Genomic DNA, 12433 nt, shown 5'->3' with positions numbered 1-12433 from the left:
CCCAGTCACCTTAAGGAAGGCTGATTCCATTAGTATTCCTTTAAAGTCCAAGACGTAGGAATATGGCTCAGGATGTATCACATATGATGCTCAAAGATTCAGGCTTTTATTTACATTTGGCTGCAGTCTCCCTTCCCTCACCCAGGGATACGGCAACACCAGGGGCTAAGAATAAATACCAGTCTGCTGAGCCAGCTTTCTTGGCTGGCAACATAGGAAAGCTGCCAACTCTGCTTTGTTCTGAGGAACTGAGACTGCACAGTTTCGTGTTATCACCTCATGGAAGCAGTCTGGTTTGTGATAGCAAGCCATTCAGTGAACACTGTAGTAATATTAAGTGTCTGATAAAAATCAGAAATTGGGAGTGCCGATAATATTACTCAGTACCAGAAGCTAGTCTCGGCTACAACATTTCTACCAAAATTCCAAATTATTTAACTGTTTTCTAACTTACTCTTGATATTATTTTTATGAGGACTGTAACAGATATTCATTTGTTTCTCATCCAAACACTTTCTAGATAATTTCCCCAAAATATAAAGTTGCTGATGCACAAGTATAATACTGAATTTTGTTTTCCTTAGCAAGCAAAGGGCAAGTAGAACGCCTAGAAAATATTTTATTTTCAGACCATGGGTGATCAGGTGTTTGAAATTCTTAGAAACATCATCCAGGCTGAAGAAGTTGCCTCACACTGAGTCAGACAAACGACCCATTTATCTTTATACCGTCTACATTAGCAAAATCTAGATCGTAACCTAAGGACATTACACAATACTTATATACATGATACTAATGGAACTGCTATGTGTAGGCTTTCACTGTGTACTGACGAAGGGTATATTATCTGGGTGCAGAATTAAATTCAGACAAATGAGAAAAGGATCTATGGGCTTAGAATGTAAGGAAAATTGTTTTTGCTTGTTATCTTTCTAAAAAACATTGATACATATTTTAGACAGATCTAGATTGAGGGAAAATTGAAACTGGTTTCTAAGGATTTAAAAACGTTTTTGATGTCTGATGAAATATCTTCACCTCTCTAAACTTTGAACATAATCTGAATTAAGAAATCTCAATTACAGCACAAAAGTATATATATGACGCTCTATCCTGTTGTTTAATGCCCAATGAAACATTCTTAACCTTTCCAAAGCCAGCTAAGCAGTACACAAAATATTGTGTTTATACCAGAAACAGTTGGAGATGCAAGCTTTTTGCCTGGGAAAGCCATTTTCAAAGTAGGAACTGTTTTCCCAGCTGTGAATATACTTTCCTGGGAAATTTGTTCAGCCCATTAGACAAATATTCAAAGGAATGCAAAATTATTCAGCCTCATTTATGAATATAAATATTTCGGGCATTTTTTTACATTTTTATGAATGTGTTGTCATGGCAGAAGACTACAATGAAAAACAATGCAAAACAAGCATTGGAAAGCTTGCTGCCAATTTATAGTGAATTTTTAAAAATCCATGATGACTAATTTAAGCATTGTCATAAAGATTTTAAAAAAGGCAAAGGTTTCCCCTGATGTTAAGTCCAGTCGTGACCGACTCTGGGGGTTGGTGCTCATCTCCATTTCTAAGCTGAAGAGCCGGTGTTGTCCGTAGACACCTCCAAGGTCATGTGGCCAGCATGACTGCATGGAGTGCTGTTACTTTCCCGCCGGAGTGGTACCTATTGATCTACTCACATTGGCATGTTTTCAAACTGCTAGGTTGGCAGGAGCTGGGGTTAACAGCGGGCGCTCACTCCGCTCCTGGGATTTGAACCTGGGACCTTTTGGTCCGCAAGTTCATCAGCTCAGCGTTTTAACACACTGTGCCATCAGGGAAAAAACAAATTAAAGAAAAAATAAATTTACGCTTTGTTAACAGCATCCTGTAAAGTGTTTACCTGGCCCCACTGTCTCGCAAGAACTTTGCAGAAACATTCATTTGGTCTTTCATAAAATTGTGACACTTAATACAGGATACTTTGCAAGTTACCCAAAATAAGAGTAGGATTTCTATCATATTTCCCATTAAAAATAAGGATAGAACCAACTGCAGCTACTCCTGTTTTATTTCACATGTATTTTATTCATTGTCCTCTATTGCTTGCTGAACATTAGCACAACCCTAAGGTTAGGAGGCTAACTGCAAACAATGAACATACCTGAAGATCACGGAGGAGTCAGTGGGTTCTGAAAGTAGAAATGACTGTTGCTAGAGCTCAGAGCTGGAAACAGAAGGGAACCTTGTGGGATTCTGCAGGGAAAATCTAATGATATTGACAAGCAATTACCTGTCACTACCCTCTGAGACAGTCCTACCAAAAGGGCATAATTTAATCGAGAGTATCAATCCAACAGAATCATTAAGTGATCAGTGGTATCAAGGCCTGTAGGAAAATACAATAGTATCAATAACTTTCCAATTTATCTGTTCCACAGCCCAGTCCACAACGTGCTTGTTGTGCTAGGATGGAGCTCCTAGAATCCACTGTTAGGGACACTGGCAAGACAGCAGAAATGACTCATTTTTCAAAAGGTTGCTGGCATGCTAATGGTGCAAACTGAGGCACAAGTTGAAAAATTCCAAGTTAAAGTGTTTCTACTAGTAATGTAAAGAATATAAGCTTTTTGTCCACAGAACTTTGCAATTCCTCAGACCAAATAAAGTACATAAATAGTGAGACAGTAATCCTCTATGCGATTTGACAGCCAACCCTTTCTTGCTGACAGTAATTTCATCAACATGAAAGCTCACAGACTACTATTATAACTCCAAAAGTGAGGGAATATTGAATCCAAATCACCTTGGCTTTGTAGGACTTCTTGGTGCAGGAACACCAAGAAAGCATTTCAACACTTCAGCAAGGAAGAAAAACAAACCAATATTGTCTTATTGACATTACAAAAATAGGCAAAGAGCAACATTGTGCCTATGGATGTCAAAACATTAATAAGCAAGCAAGCATTCATAACAAATATGATACTTCTGAACAACAAGCTTCAGACAAACGTCAATATTTGCTGTAATCTAACAGAACAACAGCAACAATATTGCAACTGGCAGCAACTGTAGCCCCTAAATCGTAATGAAAACTATCACAGCACTTATATGACTTTTACTGTGTTTTTAATGAGGAATACCTGGCATTTCCCCAAGTCTTTGCTAGGTATGACTGATAGAAAATTAAATAAAAGATTTCTTTCTTCCCAAGTAGTTATAACCCAAGTAGATGTGACAGAATAAATACTCAAAGTTAATTTGAATGACTAAACCAGGTGGCCTCTTAGTCATAAATTCGTACTGGTAAGAACTGCTTAAACTTGGTTAATATAAGAGTTGTCGATATCTCCAATGATGTAATGCTTAACTGCAATTGAGACAGGCATGGGAAAGCCAGAATTTGTGTTCAAGAAGGAGGGCCCTACAGTTCTTATCTCGTAAGCATTGTTAAGAAATCAGGGCCATTAAGTTTATATCAGCAGTGTATGGCTTGGAAGACTATTCATACCTTAGCATAGGACCTCGGTTGCTTATTGTCATTTTATGTAAAAGGAAGGAAATTAAAAGTTTAAAAAATAATATGACAATATTGTTTGGAAAGGTCAGCATGCCTTAAAGGCAAATATACTCATTTTACTCTCGTACAATTTTTGTTGCAACATTTTTTTTTTACTATAATGGTCATTACAATACTGAATTACATCCATATAAAACATGTTAATTTGCCTTCACACTACTCCACATAAAAATCAATTAGTAGCCTACATTTTAAAGTAATGTGGTGTGAAATATGCAGGCCCCAAACGTGTGTAAAATGCAGCTAAATGCAGAAACTTAATGCGTCAGTGAAATATCTTCACCTTTAAAAATAATCAATAATGAAACTCTTCTCCCAGTTTTATAATTAAGCAATAATGTTGTCTTTTCACCTATCAAGTCATATGTAATATAAATAAAAAATAAGTCATTTTTCTTTAAAGGAATCTGAGGATTGATGTTACAAAAAGTACAATTCAAACTAATCATTGGGGTCTGTTGGGAAATACTAGCAGTTCTCAAAACTTTGTGCTGCCACTTCATATGATATGAACATATCGTACACAAGTTGCCAAAAGCAAAAACAAGCTGTTTGCCCTCTCTGTTCATCAAAGGCCACGACCTAATTTCTACAGTGCTGGGAAGTAGGGGACCCATGTGGAATTTCCTCTAATCTCAGCAGGAAAGTTGGGACTAGTCAATCAGGTCCTGCTAACCAGAACCAGACTGCCGGACCAATGACAACATAAGAGAGCTGCTTCGTTTCTGACATTTCAACTTCAGATCAAAACTTCACCTAAAAAGGATTTTAATATTATAAGTTCTGTCATATGGAATAAGTTTCTGTTGTCAGGGGCTTTTGTTATAACAAAACCAGAATATACTGCAGAAAAGAACAGAAAATTTCTGTAGGTTCGCAGAAAGGCCTTCAGAAAATGAAAGAAAAGATGGAACTCAACATTCTGTGCTCCATTATTTGCAAATTGGAATGGTTCCAATAATTATATTTATAACCAGCTAATAATAATATCTATTAAGATCCATCCTGTGATTTCTAATACTATACTTCTATTAATACAACCGTAGAAGGAATGCACAGGTACACTGTATTAAGTTTGTTTCTGATCAATAGTAGTTATTTTCTGCTAACTGTAGAACTGCATTACATACACTGAATGTGAGGACTGCTAGTTCAGAAAAACTTAAGACTCCCAGAGATATGCTTATAGTTAAGATACAGAGCATCCTTCTGACTCATTGGATCTGCTGATCCAATTTTAGTTTTAACTGTTTTCAGTCAGTGCACCAGAGCAACAAAACAAGTGACTATTCTTACAAATAACATACCAAAGGGGATATGTGCCACGGTAAAGGGACTATTTTGCAAATTCTTGTACATTTGAACGTTAAGAACTCTTTTTTATTGTTTTTGGACATAAGAAAACGCATACGTAAATTCAGAAAACGCATGCTTGCTCACTCACCTCCATTTTTTGTTTTTTCATCTTAGGTTCATGAGCCTGTTGATCCTCCTCTGACATGATATGCTTCGATTTCTTCACCTTTTCCTTTCCTGGCATGAGAGGTTTCATTTTTTTCTTTTTCTTTTCAGTCTTGATATCTGTGGTTTTTTTGTTACTCGGCATTCTGTTTTCAATAACTGAAAGACATAAGCTTTGTTAAAAAGATTATTCTGTAACTTAGGTATACAATAAAAGACGTATTAGGACTGATTTCGTTTCCTAATGTTTAGTAGCAAAATACAAGTATCTGTGCTTACAAATGTTCATGAAGGAAACCCAAAAATATTAAGACTTTCTTATATCAAAAGTGTTTTTAGTTTATTGTTTCAAATGCCGAGGAACTTGAGGTATATGCCATGGAATCTCTGTATTACTATGGATCCAGTTCATATGCTTCTCATCATTGCTCAGGATCAGTTAAGTGGTATATAATATAGTCAATTTTTCAACATAGTAATGCTGGGTAAGCCATTACTCTAGGCAGTCTTGTCTGCCAACTAGTCTTCCTACTTCCATAACCACCACCACCACAAAGAAATAAATATAATACTCTTTTGCTCTGACTCCATTTGTATGTGTGTCCTCTTAATTGCTAGAAAGCACATGACGTCCAAACATTTGAGCTATTAATTTACAGACATGAACTTTCTCCATCTCCTGCATACTTAACACAACAAAGCTAAATATCTTACTGTTGTGTGCCTTCCAATCACTTCCAACTCATGGAGACCCTAAGGCAAACCTGTCATGGGGTTTTCTTGGCAAGATTTGTTATGAAGACTCCCTTTCCTCTGAGAGTGTATGACTTGTGTACAATCCGAAGGTTTTCGTGGCCATGCGGGAACACAAACCCTGGTCTCTAAGAGTCACAGTTCCAACACTCAACCCACTACAATGTATCTTTTTACTTAATATAAATGCTGCATTTAATTCAAGCAAGGATTTACAGGTCCCATCCCCCTAAAGGCATGAAAAAGCTGGCCAGAACGGATCCACATTTGCAATGATCCACACACAAACATATCTATTTTTGGGGTTGTTGTATGTTTTTCAAGCTCTAGAACATGGCCATACAGCCCGGAAAACATACAACAACCCTGTGATCCCGGCCATGAAAGCCTTCGACAACACATATCTATTTTTGCCCTAGCCGTAAAATCAAAAGTTAACAAAGGTCTCATAATAATGTGTCTTGGGACACAGTGCTAGATTCCTTGCCTTAAAGGTTCATCTGCATATATCATTGTGCTATGGTGCTAAAATGAGAAAAGTTGCCCCCACCAAAATCCTCTCTTCAATGATGTTATTAAAACCCCTCTCTGTAATGACAAACCAAGTAAGTACAGTCCTGTGCTAGAGGGCTACTAAAAATCCTCCTGTAAAGATTTGGTGGATGGGATTTACTTTCATGCAACTGATTAATCGCTCCATTTGAAATCAGGAATTAATTGTTCTCCAAGTGAATTGGGATAGCATGCTGGGGGGATTAACTTTCCCTAAAATGTGGTACACAGTGCCATGTTCCAAATAAATAAATAAACAAATAGCTAGAGGCATCCAGATTAGTTTGGTCTGCTTTGTTCCACAAGAACAGATGGTAGAGACTACCTTGCTGACAGCATACTAAGCTGGATAATGTGGACAGATGTATCTGTATTTGGGTTTGGGACAAGACATTTTCTTCTTGAATTCATTCCAAGCAAAAAAGCAGCACGTTCTGAAAAAGTACATAAAACCTGTGCCAATATTTTTAAAAATAAAAACATTCCTTATATGTTGATGCGTTGGAAATACGTAAATAAATGTTAAGCCAGTGCTTCTTATTTTCTACTTTTGATGTGAAGGATACTGTGTAAACTTCTTTCTTTTGGAAACAGTGGGTTCCAACTTTCATTAGAAACATTACAATCTATTTCAAGAATGAAAAATTACCAGTTGTTTTTCTGAGTTCATTTTTGAAAATGGACATACAGTCACTGAGATACAGATACCAAACAGCACAAGTGGAAAATATGCAATGTTAGTACAGCGAACACTTATCACAGCATTAATAGTTGATAAATTTGCTTAGGAAAGCAAGAAAGAATGCATTCTCATCAATTACTTCTGTTGTGAGCGGCCACTGGGCTGAGCTCATCTACATTTTGTTGCTTCATAAAAATACACACTGCAATTCCATTTTGTAACTCTAGTTTTCCTATACAGAGATTGTATCAATTTATCTAGCTATTTCTTTTTCTTATATATAGCTGCCAACATCTGACCTGGCTAAAACAAGTTCTGACCCTCAAAGGGTCCTGTAATTTGTTTTGTTTAGGCAAGCGTGTTTTGTTGCAGCAGATTAATACAGTTGCCACTCTTGTAAGCATGTTTTCAGTTTCCCTCTGTGAAACACATAAATGTATCATTTTCTATTAAAAGTATCTATACAGATTATATCTTTCAGTGGGATAGCCTGTCTTCTATTATTCCAGAATCTGGAACATAGAGTAATTAGTTCAAACTACAGGAAAATATTCCACGTAAACATTATGAAGAGCTTCCTGACAATGAGAGTGCTGCCTTGGGAGTCCAGTGGCGTCTTCTTCTCTGGAGGTTTCTAAGCAGAGGCTGTATGACCATCTCTTGTGAGGGGTCGGTTGGGTTTTCCTGTCTGGCAGAACAGGGTTGCAAAGACAGCGTCTTTTTCATCTCTAGGAATCTGATTCTCTTGACACCAGGGTATAATTCCTCATTCAAGCTCTGGAAGTCTAGTGGGTGATCTTGGGAGAGTCACACTCCCAACTCCAGAAAACCCCATGATAGGTTTGCCTTTGGGCTGCCGTAAGTCAGAAACAACAACAAAATATCATTTAATACATGTTTTGTATACACTATGCTCTATGACATTAAGTAGCCTTGTGATTCAATTGGTAATGAAATCCCATTTTAACATTTTACTGCAGTACATTTATGGCTATTATACGTTCGGCATGTATGAAGGAGTCGGAAAAATAAAGGGCTCAGAATTGAAATTAACATGGACGTGTATCAAACTGCAGCATGTAATACGAATCCATTTTTAGCCATGATTCTCACTGGAAAATCTTATTAACACTTTTACAAAAATAGCTATGCAAATCTATTGCTGTAGAACCAAACTGGAGAAATCTCAAAGAATAATGTATTTCAAGAAAGCAATTAATTAGTAGAAGCTCTGGGTTTTATTTTGGTTTTAATGTTCACGTGGTTTTAATTGTGTTTGCTGTTTCAATTATTTATGTCTTAATGGGTTATTTTAACTTTGGATTGTATGTTTTTATTCTGTTGTAACCGCCTTGGGTCTATGCTCAGAGAAAGGCAGGATACAAATGTCTCAAATAGATAAATAAAATAAACAAACATTCATGGATTGCAGAGGTGAGCAACTGTTGCCCTATTGTAGGACACCAAATCTTATTAACCTGCACAACATAGCTAATGGAGAGGAATAATGGGAACAGCAATAGAGAGGACATCTGCTGACTGCCAGGGTCAGGGCTTCTCAGTTCATCTCTTGAGAAGCCAGATCTGGCGATGGTAATCCATGCCTTAGTCACATCCTGTTTGGACTACTGCAATGCTCTCTACGTGGGGCTGCCTTTGAAGACCGTTCGGAAGCTTCAACTGGTGAAGAGATTGGCAGCCAGATTACTAACCGGAGCTACGTACAGTGTTGTTCCCATGTTGCAGCAGCTTCACTGGCTGCCTGTCTGCTTCCGGGCTAGACACAAAGTTCTGGTTATTACCTTTAAAGCCCTAAAAGGTTCAGGCCCAGGCTATTTGACAAATCACATCTCCTCTTATGTTAGATGTAAATTAGTTGGCAGGTTATGTTATTATTTAATTTCTAGTTGTATAACATAATTTTGTCTTAGATGTTGGTTTATTTTGGGATCTGGTTGGTTCGTTATTTGTACTTGTATTTATGAATGTACGATGGCATTGAATGTTTGCCATTTTTTGTTGGAATCTGCCCTGAGTCCCCTTAGGGCGGAATAAAAATAAAATGTATTCTTCTTATTATTAAGGTTAGCTTTAAGCCCATCTCTCCATCTCTTTTGCTGTCTACCGACATTCCATTTTCCGTTCATGAGCTGAGAGTAAAGTAATTGCTTTGAGAGGCAATGATGGGGCCTTTGGACAATGTGGTGAAATGGATGGCAGAGGATGTGGCCTTTGCTTCTTCTTCCATAAAGCTGACGTTTGCCTGCTTGCCTTCTTCTCAAGAGATTTTCGGGATTTTTTAAAGGCAGTGCTGATGGAACCATTCCGGAAGTCGAGAGTGGCGTTTGTAGGCAGTCCATGTTTTGCAGGCGCACAACAGAGCTGCCAACAATGTGATGCAGCAGCTTAAAAAGTGTATGGGATTTTGGCCTGCATAAATAGGAGTATAGATCCAGGAAAGTCATGCTACCCCTCTATTCTGCCTTGGTCAGACCACACCTGGAATCACCCTGTGTCCAATTCTGGGCACCACAATTGAAGGGAGATGTTGACAAACTGGAATGTGTCCATAGGAGGGAGAACAAGCCCTATGAGGAGCTGGGCATGTTTAGCCTACAGAAGAGAAGGCTGAGAAGAGACATGATGGCCATGTATCAATATGTGAGAAGTCATAGGGAGGAGGGAGCAAGCTTGTTTTCTGCTGCCCTGGAGACTAGGACGTGGAACAATAGCTTCAACTTACAGGAAAGGAGATTCCACCTGAACGTCAGGAAGAACTTCCTCACTGTGAGAGTTGTTCAACAGTGGAACTCTCTGCCCTGGAGTGTGGTGGAGGCTCCTACTTTGGAGGCTGGTGGCTGGTTGGGGTAGCTTTGAATGTGATTTTCCTGCTTCTTGGCAGGGGGTTGGATTGGATGGCCCACAAAGTTTCTTCCAACTATGATTTATGACAACTGTATAACTGTTTTACTATTCCGTGCAATCTAATGCACGTGTGTATTCATAATGTGCGCACAAAGACAACAGATTGCATACCTTTTGGAGGGACACCCTGTTTTGTAGCTTTGTCTTGTAAAGAACCATGAACATCAATGGCACACACAAATAAACGGCAATACAGCTTGAGTGTCTCTTACCCGGACATCCCAAATATTGTGTATAAAATTACCTTCAGGGTATGTGTCTAAGGCAGACATAGGCAAACTTCAGCCCTCCAGATGTTTTGGACTTCAACTCCCACAATTCAGAGAATTGAAATCCAAAACATCTAGAGGGTCGTAGTTTGCCCATGCCTGTGCTAGCCTGTTGTCACGTTCCATACAGTCAGTCTGGGCTATTTTCTTGCAGCCGCAAATGAGGTGCATTTGCTTTCCCCCTTTGTGATGGGAACAGAGATAAGCCACTGCTATGTAATAAAATGATACAATTTCAGAGCTGGAAGGGAATGTAGAGGTTTATTAGTCAAATGTAGGACTCTTTCAGGTTCAGCATCTTTATTTACTACATTTATTACTTCTTCTTACTCCAAAGGGAACTCAGAGTGGCTTACAAATTAAATTTAAATACAATATTATATTATTACCATAGCACAATACTGGCACTAAATTACTATATTGTACTATATCAATATATTTTAATATTATTAGTAATATTACATGTAATATATATTATATTATTGGGGAGCCCGTCTCCCCAAGGAATAACTGCCACTCTGGGGCCAGAGTGAAGAAGGAGGGGGCCAGGAAGACATCATACCAACGTGAGAGCCAGGAAGATAGTTCCATCTTGTCTCCTATGACATAGCAACATGCTATGCTAATTTTATATACATATATATATAATTTATAATAATTTATAACTATATAATATATTGTATATACATATAATATTGATAATAATACTATAATGGAATACAATATTATACTACTAATAATACAATATAATAATATTAATTATGTATTATATATAACGTAATATAAAAATGTAATACAGTAGAGTCTCACTAATCCAAGCCTCGCTTATCCAAGCCTCTGGATAATCCAAGCCATTTTTGTAATCAATGTGTTCAATATATCATGATATTTTGGTGCTAAATTCGTAAATACAGTAATTACAACATAACATTACTGTGTATTGAACTACTTTTTCTGTCAAATTTGTTGTATAACATGAAGTTTTGGTGCTTAATTTGTGAAACCATAACCTAATTTGATGCTTAATAGACTTTTCCTTAATCTCTCCTTATTATCCAAGATATTCACTTATCCAAGCTTCTGCTGGCCCGTTTAGCTTGGATAAGTGAGACTCTACTGTATTACTAATAATATTACCATATAATATAGTACAATATAGTAATTTAATACTTATATTGTGCTATTCTAATAATATATTGTATGCTCATTTGATTTGTAAGCTGCTCTGAGTCCCCTTCGGGGTGAGAAGAGCGGGATATAAATATAGTAAATAAATAAATAAAATTAATATTATTATATTGTATTAATATTATATCTTATTACAATATAATATTATCAATAATATATTATCTTTGATAGTTTTGACTGAAATAACTCCTACAAAGAGAAGTCTAGGATTTCCAGAAACTGTTTATTCCACTGCTAGAAGCCATTAAGATCAGCAAACTCTTCATTGGGTTTGTTGAAAGCCTGCTTTCCTATATCCACTTTTAACTGCCAAGGCGCAAGGCCTAGCCTATGGGATCCTGGGAGTTGTTGTTTGGGAAGGCACTAGAATTACCTGGCAGAGGCCTTGTAGTTCGACAAGGATTCCCATAGCCTTGAGCAATGGCAGTCAAAGTGGTGTCGACCCGCGTTTGTGCTGCAGTGTAGACGCACCCCGTTATGTCAGGGCTATCCAGCTATAATGTGGTCTTCCTTTTTTCCCCTACCTACCGCCTTCGACCTTACCAAACATTATGGTTCACTCATAATAACGGGCCTTCACGAGGCACAGACATTTCCCTCACCTCACACGCGGCGCTTCTCCTCACCCGGTTTTTCACCTCAGACCACCCTCGCGCTCCTATTGGCTGCCGGAGCGGCGCGTGCGAGCCACGATTGGATGCCTTGCCCCTCCTTCACCAAAAACAGCCAACGGAATCCTTTGATGTCTCCTTGAAGCCCCGCCTCCTCCCTACCTCTCGTCCTTATTGGCTGAGCCGAGCTTGGGAAAGCGGCCAGATGCTGCTCCTCCCTCACGCGCCGCCTCTATATCACCTTCGAGCTCCCATTCGCTGGCGGAGTAAGGCGAGTACGGCTTCCTATTGGCTGTTTTGAGCCTCCATCAAAAAGAAGACCCTATCGGAAACTTAGGATGTATTTTTTCCCCTCCTTTCCTTTGCTTCATGAGGTGAAGAAAGCACGTGACTCTTCTATCTTGACAGAAGAGCGA

At 38.2% G+C, this 12433-nt stretch overlaps 1 protein-coding gene across 4 annotated transcripts in view; it reads right to left on the bottom strand.

Annotated features, from left to right (window-relative positions):
• cunh7orf50 (chromosome unknown C7orf50 homolog) overlaps positions 1-12212 on the bottom strand; it is a 134512-nt gene extending 122300 nt beyond the window's left edge. The window contains exons 1-2 of one of the 4 annotated variants that reach the window (XM_062964238.1): positions 12009-12212; positions 5021-5210 (exon numbers count right to left, since the gene is read on the bottom strand). In XM_062964238.1, the coding sequence (XP_062820308.1) occupies positions 5021-5182 (162 nt within the window). In that variant the 5' untranslated portion in view covers positions 5183-5210; positions 12009-12212. The other 3 variants (XM_062964240.1, XM_062964237.1, XM_062964239.1) reach the window with 3 other exon arrangements.
• Positions 12213-12433: the final 221 nt, after the last annotated feature.

The sequence above is a fragment of the Anolis carolinensis genome, unplaced genomic scaffold (assembly GCF_035594765.1).
Source record: "Anolis carolinensis isolate JA03-04 unplaced genomic scaffold, rAnoCar3.1.pri scaffold_13, whole genome shotgun sequence".
NCBI lineage: Eukaryota > Metazoa > Chordata > Lepidosauria > Squamata > Dactyloidae > Anolis > Anolis carolinensis.
This window is presented reverse-complemented; position numbering and strand designations above follow the sequence as displayed.